The following is a 12,937-nucleotide window of genomic DNA, read 5'->3' as shown; positions in this document are numbered from 1 at the left end:
GATGAAGGATGCCAAGACCTCGGTACATTCCACCCCCATGCTTCCAGGATACACTCTCCAGGTCGCCTGACAGAGGAAACCACATGTGAGGCCCATCAGCAAGTGGGACTCCAGGAGGCTCCTTTGCCTTCTGCTTGCTGGCTATCAGGGCTCCATGTCTCCTTCCTGGGGGGCTGCTGGAGGGAGGCGCCTTGTGGCTGATGGCTCACGGGGGCTGTTGGGGGGGCGGGGGTATGTGGAGAGGAGGGAGCCCAGGAACTCACGTTCTTACCTTTGCATTCTGGACATTCTGTGCAGTTCCATATCGTCGCTGCCCCGGAAGCCTTTGGCGAAGGGATTGTTCTCGATCTTTAACTGGGTGATCTGAAGAGAGGAGAGAGCGTGATTGCTATGAGACAACCTCGGGACATGAGCTAAGATGGTGCTGCATAAATGCAGCCTCTGGCAACCAAATATTCAGGCGGAAGCTTTGAGAAAATATCCTAGATCAGACTGCTTTTAAACAGAGAAAAGAACCGGGATTTGGTTTGCCCATTAACTCAAGTCATACTCAGCATCATTCTGGCCAGTCTGTTGCTGTTGTTGATTTTACTCTTAGCATTTTGTGTTCCAAATACCAGCTAGGCCTCCCCGGCATCCACCTCCGCTTTGGAAAGGTGTGCGTGTTGGACCGTGTCACACATCCTGCAGCTGGCAGGCTCCCCTCGGGCGGGCTTGCTTCCTGCTTTCCAAGTCCTGCAATGCCTCGGGTCCTGTTCATTTCTGTTTCACGGGTAGACTCTGCTAGCGCAGGTGGAAAACGCTGTCTAATTAAATAAGCACCAGCGGATAGAATTATAGCATACAGAACGGCTATCGAGCAGCTGCCAGACCTCTCTCATTTTTGAGGTAAGGCAGAAAGAGCCCTCTTCTTGGATACTTTTGTTGCGATGTACGAAGTTTAGTCTTAGAACAGGGCCTTTGGGTCAAGGCCCAGAACTTCCATGTCAACCGTCACACACATTCTATGAGGATGAGTGAACAGTAGCAGGTCCGGATGCGAGGGCGCCTCTACCTGGCATTTGCCGGAAGTATTTCCTGACAGCTGGGTGTGAATTGATTTATATGTATCAAGTCACTCTGTGGACATCGAGGTTCAATCTTGACCTTCACGGTCACTGTCATCTAAATCACACCTGCACACTGGTCCGTTTAATATTTTCACTTAAAGCTCATCAGTCTTTACTTCAACTTATTTGGCACAAAATATTATATCACTTCTGTGTCCAACCAGAATCACTTGCTATTCCACAGAAAGAAAGCAATGCTTTCAGTTCTCTCTACTGGTACCCACAGAAAGCTCTAAAGCAGTGGTTCTCCACCTTCCTAAGGCCGAGACCCCTTTAATACAGTTCCTCATGGTGTGGTGACCCCCAACCATAAAATTATTTTCGTTGCTACTTCCTGACTGTAATGTTGCTACTGTTATGAATCGTCATGTAAATATCTGATATGCAGGATGTATTTTCATTGTTACAAATTGGACATAATTAAAGCATAGTGATGAATCACAAAAACAATATGTAATTATAGATGTGTTTTCCGATGGTCTTAGGCGACCCCTGTGAAAGGGTCGTTCGACCCCCAAAGGGGTCGCGGCCCACAGGTTGAGAACCGCTGCTCTAAACGGAAGGCGGGCTTTCTCTTCGTTACAAGGGAAGATTAGACACCTTTCAATCACAAAAGAGTCCCAACTAAACTAAGACTGTCTTCCTGATGGTTGAATAAAGATAATCGAAAGAGAACAACTTCCTGTGACTCCATCATATTCATGTAACCCCCAAATCACCTCAATCTACCTCCACAGTATAGTTACAGATGCTCAGAATCTCCGTGTGGGGTGATAGATGAAGGCACCCTCTAATAGTGCATCTGGGGGCAGACAGTCTGGTATGTCCTGTTTTCTACAAGAGATAGCTTAGTAAGGTCTTCTAACTCCAACGCTTTATAATGAGCATAAACTTACTATGTATGTATACGCACGTGTTCATGATAAAAACATATGTAAATTGAATATTTAAAAACATGCTATATGATTCCAGTCATATGACATTTGGAAAAGACATAACTATGGAAACAGTAAAAAGATGTGTGGCTGCCAGTATTAGAGGGGAGGGAGGGATGAGTAGGCAGAGCACAGGATGTTTAGGGCAGGGGAACTCTTCTGTATGATATTGTGATGCTGGGCAGTGTCATTAAACGCTTGTCCAAACCCACAGAATGGACAGCACCAAGAGTGAACCCTCAGGTGAACTGGACTTCGGGTGATGATGTGTCAGTGTCAGTTCACTGACTGTAACAAATGTCCCCTCTGGGGATGTTGATAGTGAGCAAGCTGTACGTGTTGGGGGGTGGAGGGGAGCAGGAGGAATGCAGCAAACCTGTGTACCTTCACTCAACTTTCCTGAGAACCTAAAACTGCTCTAAAAAAATCTATTACAAAAGTTTTAATATGTATGTATGCTTATTTATGTGTATACACATCACCTCCTCCCTCATCTTTTAAAAAATTATACCTATTCCTGCAGCTTTCTGATTTTGGCTTGACTCTTCAGAGTCTACAAAATCCCTTTTAAAAAAATGGTCTTTAAGCCCGGCCAGTGTGGCTCAGTGGCTGAGCGTCGACCTATGAACCAGGAGGTCACGGTTCTATTCCCAGTCAAGGGCACATGCCGGGGTTGGGAGCTCGATCCCCAGTAGTGGGTGTATAGGAGGCAGCCAATCAATGATTCTCATCATTGATGTTTCCCTCTCTCCCTTCCTCTCTGAAATCAATAAAAACATATTTTTTAAAAACCCAAACAAACAAAAAAATGGTCTTTAAAATGTGCACTCCTGAATCCAGTTCTGTTTCGAGTCTAAAAGCCTAATGGGGCTTTCTTTCCCACTCAGGTTTTGTCACAATAAAATCCAACCCACTTGACCATAAATTCCTTTTTTAAAGAGGGGGTGGGGAGATTCTCAAAAAGTCAAGTAAAAATCCCATCACTGACGATCTACTTAGAAAATGAGATCTTGCCCCACGCCCTGCGCCCCTCCCCTGCAGTCCCTGAAGCCAGTCCCTGAGCGGACAGAAGACACATGGGCTGAGGCCTCAGGTCTGAACGAATGCCCAGTCCCTGATGTCACTTCTCTACTGGGAGCTCGGGACAAAACTATCTCCTGAGAGAAGAAGAAAGGGGTGGATTTGGATATTTTATCAGGCAAAGTATTTTGCTCAAACCCATTTCTTGCCCCTCAAACAGTTTACTTCTACCTAATTCTTGCGCTTATCACCACAGCTTCCAAAAATGTGGCTGCATAGGGTAAGCACGATGTGTTCACAGACACTACGGTGTGTTGATCTTGTGTACATCTTGCTTTGGAGACTGAATACAGGTCCTATAGCACATAAGAACTACCCCTGAGGAATGTGAGCATCCAGGCTTAGCTCAGGTGAGAATTCCGTCTTATTTCCCATATGTCCACCTTATTTCCTAAGAACAATGTCTTCTTTATGTCATCCATACAATAACCTGTCCTTGAATTTGCCTTCGAATGTGCTACCTGTCAGCTAGCTCACTCGCGGGCGCACAAACACACGGACAGATGCACCGTGATGTCCCAGTTCTACCCAAAGGCTCCCCTGCAACTGACTCCATGCTCCCTCCGCTTGAGCATAAACCGGATATCCGGGGGCGGGCTGGGGGGCGGGGGGAAATACAAATATAAATGCCAGCTCCAACCAGTGGGACAGAGGTTGTAAAAATTAATGAGAATAATTGTTGGGAATTCTTGCTTTTGAAAAAAAAAAGAAAAAACCCTCACGAGGGCCAAAAATCTTAATTATGTCTCTCTATTAGGGGTTCATTTCCTGGTCCCAACCAGAAAGCTCATACCTCATAAATACAGGCTCCTTGCACAATGATTTAAGCAGGAGGAAAATGCCTTTTAATGGCAAAGTAAGTTAATATCGGGGGACAGACGTGCTCGCATACATAGCCATTGTTGCAACAGCAGGGAAATGAAATGCCCACGTGACCTTTTTTTAACACCTAAATATTTCTAGGGATTGCTCCGGGAGCTGCTGACAACTCCAGCAAAAACCTTACAAAAACGTGTTTCACGGAGCGAACGTCGCTGGGGAAGATTCGAGTTTTTTAAATATCTTTTTCAAGCTGTCAACCATCTGGGGAAATAACTCCCAAATCCAGCTCGGATCGCAGCTGGGCTGAGGAAATACGTCGTGTCATTAGCAGCCCGTGGGCACCCGGGGCGTGACTGCCGCCTGAGAAATGAGTCCTGTCACATACCTGCCTCCACCTGGTACCTGGGCCCACGCAGACACCCTTGAGCCCTTTTGGCCAAAAATAAATAAATAAATAAGCAATCGGAGGCAACCACCCGATTGCTTTTCTCTCCCTGCTCATTTACCCAAAGCATCATGCTGGGCAGATAGTCCTGGAATTGATGACATGATCGGTGAACGAACGAAGCCCCAAAAACTAACCTTTTGTGGTTTTGCAACCACAGTAATAAGAACTCAGTGAAAATCTCAGTCGTTCAGATTCTAAGAAAGTCGGAGTACGAAAGAGTTTTCCAGAGCCGGCCTTTTGGATGGAGCGAGCTGCCCTCTGAATAAATCCATCAGCGACGGAGCCAGTCAATGGGATTGTCACTAACACTCCTGTGCCAGCGTCTGCGCCACACCCTTCCCTGGATTCTCATGGAATCCTCACGAGAACAACCAGTAAACCTTCTCCTGTCCCCATTCTACAGGCGGGGAGAGCTGAGTTCAGCAACGTGCTCGGTTAAATGACTCTGAACCCAGGCCGTCTGCCCCCCAGAGTCCCACCTGAACCCGAAGCAGCGGTGAAGCTCAGGCGGCTTCTACCCATGAAGTCAGGGCCTCCACGCAAGGCCCAGGTGGCACAATAAAGCCACAGACAGAGTCCGCAGATCACCCTCAGCCTGGCCCGCCGACGGAAATCACACGTCACCCATCCATGCGGGCACGTCTGCAGCGGCCCTGGACTTGAACTGGAAAACTGAACTGCTTTGCACTTCCTCCCGACAAAGAACATAGGGGCTTGCGTGCCCCCGACTGAAGTGGGGGAGACCTCACCGCGGGGAGCGTGACAGAAAGCTGTCTCCCACGAAATCCCTCTGCCAGGCTGGCTGAAAAGACCTAAATAAATGTCCAGCTCATCGGGGTTCCCTGGACCAACCAATAAAGAAAACAGGCGGTTCCTGAGTGTGGTCACCAATTCCGAAATACCCACATGCGTATCTGGGGATGCACGTGTGTAGATCCGTGAGCATTTACACACACCGTCTCCTAGACGCGGCTCGAAACTCACACGCACACCCCCACGGGACAAGCTCCTTCATGCAGGCAGATCAATAAATACATTCTTTGGAGAAGACTTTTTTTTTTTTTAAGTAGAAATACTACAGGGCACACAGATACCAAATTATAGCGTCATACATCTGAAATTTATATGTTAGTAACCAATGTTACCCCAATTTAATTTTCAAAGATGAGGAAAAAATAGAAAATGGGGGTGGGGGGTGGGTATAGTCACAAGTGGTTATGGCGCTAGTTTCCTGGGTATATGCATGTGTCAAACTAATCAAATGTGTACTTGCAATATTCCAGTTTATTGTGTGACCATCATGCCTCAGTAAAACTGCAAACAGAACTTTCCCCTGGATGCACCTTTGTGGTGGTGACTGCACACAGCTGAGGCGTCTCCCCCACCGGGTCTGGCCATCCCCGTGTCTCTAGCAGGCCACTGTCCTGGTCCACCACTTCCTTCCTTTCTGTGTGAAGCTGGGCTTTCTTGGGGGCGGGGGGATATTCGATATAGTTTTGGACCCTTTGGCGGCCCAGCAGCCTTTGAGAATATATATATGTGGCAGGGAGCACCCTGGCTGCTGCTGTTTCCACGCTTCTCCCTGTGCCTGTCACCACCAGCTAAAGGGGTTTGCAGCAGCGACCGGGAGACAGGTTCCCAGCGGCCAGACTCCAATTCGCCCGAAATGGTTGTGCAGCTTTCAGGGTTTTTAGTCTTAACGTGCTGGCTCTTGTCAGTTCAACCGATGGGAGAACTCAGCCAAATCCTCTTTCCCTTGAAAAAGTCATTGCATTTTGAGGGCGAGCGAGGTTTCTTCGGGAGGGAAGCTCTCTCCAGGCCTGGGTTCCCAGACAGGCCTTGTGGCCTGGAGGGGCTCATCCATCACAGCCGGCCTGTCGCGGACACTCTGAATGTGGAGCTGACCCACAGCATTCTCTAACTACCCGGCTTCCGGGGCTCCCCTGACACCCAGTACAGCAATGACCTCCACGGGGTGCCTGGGAGCTGCAGGGTGCTCTCGCCCTGCTGGCCTCCCTCGCCTGGCCCCACAGCCCCTGTAACTTCCTTACCTCATAGATGGGGCTAGGACCTGTGGAGTGGGCGGGGCGTCCCATTCCCAGGTCCATCTCCTTAAGTTGTCCCCATGCCCCACCCTCCCTGATCCCATATGGAAACTTTTACTTTCCCCACAGCAGCCCTCTAACCCCAAATCACTGCTTAATACTCTTAACAGTCCACACCGCACAGCGGCTGAGGCCCCTCCCAGCACCCACATCTTGCCTTGTCAGGTTCCAGATCTTTCCATAACAAGCCTTAGGAATCATTCAATCCCCCCCAACACAATGAATCGCCCCCTTGAGTTTCTAAAGAACAGACATGAACCATGACAAGTCAAGACAGCCCTGACTCCTGGGCAAGAAGAGATGATGCTCCCCCGACCTGTGGTTATGAGGCGCCCTGTTCCAAGGTCACTGCCAAGCTTTGAAATGCCCACATCAGACGCTGGATTTCGAACAGCACAGCCTGGGGTCTGGCACCATCCCACCTCTGCCCCAAGCTACAGCCACCTTCTCCCAAACAACGCACTGACCATTGCCCAGGAGCCCAGAGCCCAGCGTGACCGCCTCACCAAGCTGTGGTTTTGCAGGATCCTAGCTAAGTCCTGGGAGTGTGGTCCAGGCTGCTGGTGGCCGAGCTTGCTCAGTTTGTGTTTTTGTTTTTGTAACAATGCAAACCTTGCTTTAGCATGTGGGGTGGAGGGGAGGGGGGGAAGGGGGAGATCAGAAATCGCTGAAACCAATTAGAGAAGCATCTGGAAAATCCAAGCCCAAGGTTTCCGGCAACCTTGCCACCTGCCCGGATTGGAGTTGAAATGCATCCAAAAGGCAGAGGGAGGGAGGGGAGCAGGAGTCTGGTCTCCACAGAAACGTGGCCCCAGGAAGGGCGGCCCGGCCCGGCCCCACCCAAGAGCATCGGCCATGGGTGAAGTGGCCTCTCTTCTCACTGAGAATGTCTGGGGCGTAGTGGGTGCCTCCTCGTTGTAGCTGAGTGCGATACATTTGTTTCTAACTGGGGTGTGTGTGTGTGTGTGTGTGTGTGTGAGAGAGAGAGAGAGAGAGAGAGAGAGAGAGAGAGAGAGAGAGAGAGAGAGAGAGGAGTCTGCCAAACCCATGGATATAGTACAAAAAAGCTACAATCCTCAGGCCATGGCTCTGCCCCAGGCCCAACCCCTGGAGTAGACGCTGGTGCCTGCCGTGCTGAGCCGCCCAGAGCCTGCAGCTCCAGCCGGAGACCCCTGCAGAGTCAGGGACCAGCCAGCAGCCCCCCGCCCCCAAGGGTTCCCGGGCCCTGGACTTACCTTGTGATTCTGGTAGGAAGTCACCGCGATAAACGCAGTCTCAGGAAAGACGTGGGTGCAGAAAGCAGTATTTTTTGAGCCAAATCCATTATTTTCGTCGGCTTTCACGATGTGTAATCTGGGCTGGTATTTGTGCATGGAATTTAGAATAATCTAAAAATAATAAAGAAAATGAGACCGTAAGAAAAATGAAAACCCCTTTGTTTCCAGATAAAACCCCGCACTCTACCCCCAAAATGAGCCTCCTCATATAGGCGCTCGAAAAATAGTCCGATTTTTCCCCTCCTGTTTTGAAAAGCGTCCAGTGATTTCATTAAAAAGAAACATTTCAAAAATGACAATTTCCAACCGAAAAAGCCAGGGTAATATTCCAGGAATCTACCCAAAGCACACAGGGCAGTAAATCAGAATTCTTAATAAAGTTTGCTTAATAAATTAACTCCCTACTTAGGGCACTTTCGCCCCAACGGGAGCGAAGCAAGTCGGGAGCAAGAACTGCGCCCCCCCCCCCCAAAGCCTGGTGACAACTTTTGGAATTAAAGAGGAGAAGAAACAATCAAACATACAAATAACTCTGACCCCCCCCCCCCCCCCCGAAAAACACACACAAACACAACTCTAAGAGACGCAGAAGAGAGACAAGAAGCGTTTGCAGAACCGGGATGAGAATCATGGACTTGGCTCTTTGGAGAACGGACAACGTGTGAGTCAATGAAAAAAGAAGAGGATGGGGTGGGGGACCCTAAGGACGGCGAGATAGGGGAGCCCCTCCCCCTGCACCATCAAACAAGGCCGCCCCGTGGTTCTCCTTCTCCAGCTTTATCAGCATTTCAGTATCCACAGCCAGAACCACCTCCAGACCTGGCCCAGACGGAGCTGCGGCCTCGGCTTCCTCGGCCTATTCTGTCTCCGTCCTTTCTGCTCCGCGTTTGGGGTGCTCCCGGGACGAGCGGGGTCTGCGGATGTGGCTGCGCTGCTATTCCCACCGCTGGGAGGGGGCAGCCGGCACGACCACTCACCGGGAGGCGCCGCCTTCCTAAGGCACCGGTTTGCGGGCTCCCAGAGGCCGTGAACGCTGATGCTTTTGAAAAGCGTTCTCACCTGCACCCACCGGGAGGCCGCGCGCCGCGGGCGGAGAATCCTGCCTGCAGGCCGGAGCGGCGCGGGTGTCTGCGGGTCTGAGTATTTGCACTGATGGCCCTGGGGCAGGGCTCTGGGGCCATCGCTAGAGACCGGCCTGGAGGCGGCGGAGGGCCCCTGCGGCTCCCGGCTCCCGGCCGCGCGGCTCTAATCTGGGGCCTCCGCAGCCCGGCCGCCGGCCTGGCCGATAGCGACGCCGGCCCGGGCGGCCTGGCGACAGAGAGACGCAGCGGGGCCTCGCGCGGCCCCGGCGGCGCGGCCATCGGCCCGGCTTAGCCAAATTGCTTTGACGGCCGGGGACGGCGGAGACATCAGCGCGCGGGCGATCTGATGGCCCCTAATTTCATCAGGGCGCTCGGCTCCAGCCGGAGTTCGCGGTGGGAGTGCGCGGCAGCGCGGAGTCCGGGGCAGCGCGGAGCGCGCTCTCCCTTACCCCGCTCCTAGGGCCCTAAGACTCCCACGATGCCCCGGAGCTGGGGGGAGGGGCCGGAGCCTTCCCCAGGGGTCCCCCACCCCCACCCCAGCGCGACCCCGAAGGCGCGTCAGAGCCGCAGAGGGAAGGCTAGGAGCCCAACTGGGGCCGCAGGACAGTCCCGCTTCCTGCCACCAGGATCCCACGCAGGTCCCCACACTAGGGCCCCAGCTCCAAAGGGACGCAAGGTGCGTGCGGGACCTTCACAAAATAGCCCGCCTCTGCCCAGCGCTGCCCCGCAATGAATGGCTCAGTACCCGCAGGTACGCCGCCCACCAAGCTCCAGATCGGCCCTGCTCTCCCGGGCAGCAGCGGGCACGCCAGAGGCTAGAGACAAAGCCCCTCTGCACCCTTCCGAGCGCTCCCGACCACGCGGAGAGGGCCCGGCCTCCCTGGTCCCTGCCCCAGTGGCCGGCAGTTCAAGCTGCCACCAGCCACGCAGAGCGGCTCTGAGCGCGTCCATGAAGGGCCTGCTGTCCCCTTCCCACCTGCGCCCACGGGAGAGGTCTCATTTGTACCTTCACCAGCTGCCCTCCCTCCCGCTCAAATCCGTTCCCACCCAGTCCCCTCACGTCCCCAAATCGGGGACCACGTTTCTGGCCGCTGTGTCTAAAGAAACCTAGCAGGACAGGGAGCCCTTTGGGGACTGGAGACCCAGCCTCACATCCTGTCCCCAAATCCCAGCTGGAGGACCTTGGCAAGTCCCCTCCCCTCCCTGGACTCCCAGACACAGAGGCTGGGTGGACTTCTGTCCTCAGCCCATCCCTAGGCTGCTATGAGGATTAAATGCCCCAAGACCAAGGAGCCCACATGTATGGCGGCATCACCAATCTGAGGGTTGCAAACACTGAATTCACAGGCCGTTTTCTGTCCTGGTGATGAATTCTTTCCAACAACGCGTTTTAGGGGCGTTTTTCTAAAAATCAGTGTTTTGCTCTCCATTTGTTTTTCTTTGGGGAAGACAGGGCGGTGCCCTCTGGGGCATTTGCTCAAACTGCACATCTCCTGGAGGGTGGGGTCTGCACGCTCAGTATCCCGTATGCAATGCCAGGGGCTGGCCAGTCCCCTCTCTCTCAGGGCCCATGGGACTCCAGGTTTAGGACAGGCCCAGGTTTGCCCGCTGTGGGCATTGTGGGGAGGAGGAAAGCTGGAAGTTGGGGAAAAACAGGTCTGCCAGAAAGCATCGCCCTAACAGGAGCAGGGGCGGCAGCATCTGCCGGACTGGGTCGGTCTGCCCGCTGTGAGAGAGGGGGCAGGTGGTCCGGCACCCTCTGGGCTGGAACACCCCAACACTAAGGCAGGGTTTGGGAGGGGGTGGGGGAGGAGTGTGGCTCTCACCGCGGTCTGGCCTCTGAGCTGGGTGCCCACTGGGCGAGTGTGACCATGGTTTGTTTTTTCCTGTGGGACTGAAACCCCCACCCCCCTAGTCACAGATGGGACTGGGCACAGGCCCGGTTCCCAGCCCCGGGTGTCCAGGCCTCCAGGCCGGGAATGTGCAGCTTCAGTCACAGCAAGATCCCCGCTCCTCAGCAAAGGCCGGGGCTGGTGGCAGGGACGCCGTGTGAGCCCGGGCCAGGAGAACCAGGCCCCACCTCCATCCACCCGGGAAAAACGGACCAAAGCATGGGATGGAGGACCACAGGGAGGTCTGCAGAGGGCAAACCGTGGGCGGGGTGGGGGGAGAGGGCGGGGGGGGGAAACGCGGAGAGGGGCTTGAGAACTAGAAGGCAAGAGAAACGAGAGACAGGAAGAAGAGAAAGGAAGATCAGATCCAGAAAGGGGGGAGGGGGGCAGAGACCAAGGGGTGAAGCCCGGAAAGGAGATGGGTGGGTTCTAGAAGCCAAGGAAAGGGGGGGACGAGAGAGATGGACCTGAATGTGCTGGGCTGGGCTGCACCGGTACTTACATGCCCAAACGGGTCCAGGTGGTTGTTGGTGAGCTTGAGCTTCTGGAAGGAGACGAGCTGCCGCATCCAGTGCGCCCCGGTGGCCGGCGAGTCCGGGTGCACGTACAGGCGGCCCGGCATGGCGGGCTCCGCTTTGCCAGTCACCGACCTAAACCAAGGAACCAGCTTCAGCGCACGTGGTGCAGGCGGTTCACGCCAGGCGCGGGCTGCTGAGCGTGACAGTGGCCTGACCCGCAGGTCTCCCTGGCCCTGCGCTGCCCGCCAGGCAAGCTGCCTTCCCTGGCTCTTCCTCCACCGAATCCTGCCGCCCCCAGCACCGGGGTGCGCGGGCCTAGCAGCCGCAGCCTCTCGCTGCCCACCAACCATCAAGGGTTCTGGGAGCCCGGGCGGGCGAAAAAGTCTTGGAAAACTCCTGAGGGCTTTCAAAGGGGGCTTCCTCTTCAGGCCTCTGCACTCTTGGCAGCTGCGGAGAGATCTACCCACGGAATGGGCCTCGCTCTCCGCTCTTGCCTGTTTTACTCAAATACCATGGGCCGATTTTGCAATTTCATAAAAAGGCATGTTCAAAGCGGGTAACTCATAAAAACTAACTGTAAATGGTTTTATGCCCCCAAATACCTCCCGCGCTTGGTAACAATACCCTTTTGAAAAATCGACAACCCGCGGGTGCAGCGGTGCACACAGGCCCGGTACCTCCTCTGAGCCTCAGGTTTCTCATCTCTGAAATGGGGGCTAATCGCTGCTCTTCGGCCCTTGGGGATGAGGTCAAGGAAATGCAATGGGAAGGCAGCAAAAGCCTCTGTGCAAGGTAGGACCTCAGACAAGGCGGCTGGGTCCGTGGGGGGGAGCGCCCTCCCCACCTGCCACTCTGGTGCCTACCATTTATTATCTGCAAACTTGTATCTGTGGTCGTCAGCGGGGACGATGTCCATGAGGAGAATGTACTTCGTTTTGGGATTAAGGCCAGTCACCTTCACTTTGTAACTGGGAAACATCCGCCTGGAGGGGAAGGAGGAAGAATCCCGGAAGAGAGTGAGGGAGGAGAGAGGAGGGGGGGAGGGAGAGAGAATGCATATGAATTAAAGCTAATAAGAAGAGTGTGTCCACAAATTTCGATGGACGACCCCTTTAGAAACGGGAAAGACAAAAGTGGCCCCGGCTCCTCTCTGGAGATCCACCCCGGGTTTCCCTTGCAGTTACGGGGAGGAGAGAGGCTCAGAAAGCCGCTGGCTGGCCACTAGGTCCAGGCAGAAAATAGAAAGCAGGAGGCAGGGCTCCTGGAGAGCGGGGTTTGAAGGCGGCCTGCGTGGGACCCCCATTTCCACGCCTGCTTCAGGCTCTTTCCAGAGCCACACACCTATTTTTTAAATTGGGGGCAGGAGAAGGCTTCTTAGGTAAAAAGCTGGCCTCCCCCTCCACCCAGCCAGGTGCTTTGGCCCATCCGGGCAGCGCCCCATGTCACGCGGGCACCCTGGTGCGTGTGCCCTAGGGACTAAGCACAGGTGGGTGCCCACACAGGCCCTGTCCCGGCTTCAGTCCTCTGCCCCCAGAGAGTAGCTCGGGTGGGGACCTCTAACAAGCCTCGCAGGAACGCATTCCTAAACGCCCCACAACCCCTCCCGGGCACTCTTCCTTGGAGAGTCTAAACTCCTGGGCCCTCGGCAAAGAAATTAAAAATCCACCCA

General features: G+C 53.9%; 1 protein-coding gene across 3 annotated transcripts in view; it reads right to left on the bottom strand.

Annotated features, from left to right (window-relative positions):
* The window catches only part of TBX5 (T-box transcription factor 5), a 41,914-nt gene that overhangs the window by 21,682 nt on the left and 7,295 nt on the right, over positions 1-12,937 (bottom strand). For all 3 annotated transcript variants that reach the window (XM_081113533.1, XM_081113534.1, XM_081113535.1), the window contains exons 4-7: positions 12,132-12,251; positions 11,253-11,400; positions 7,735-7,887; positions 272-363 (exon numbers count right to left, since the gene is read on the bottom strand). In XM_081113533.1, coding sequence (XP_080969659.1) covers positions 272-363; positions 7,735-7,887; positions 11,253-11,400; positions 12,132-12,251 — 513 coding nt within the window. The remainder of the gene's footprint in view (positions 1-271; positions 364-7,734; positions 7,888-11,252; positions 11,401-12,131; positions 12,252-12,937) is intronic.

The sequence above is a fragment of the Myotis nattereri genome (assembly GCF_964212035.1).
Source record: "Myotis nattereri genome assembly, chromosome: 19".
Taxonomy (NCBI): domain Eukaryota; kingdom Metazoa; phylum Chordata; class Mammalia; order Chiroptera; family Vespertilionidae; genus Myotis; species Myotis nattereri.
Note: the sequence above shows the minus strand (reverse complement) of the source record. Positions and strands in the feature narration are given on the sequence as shown.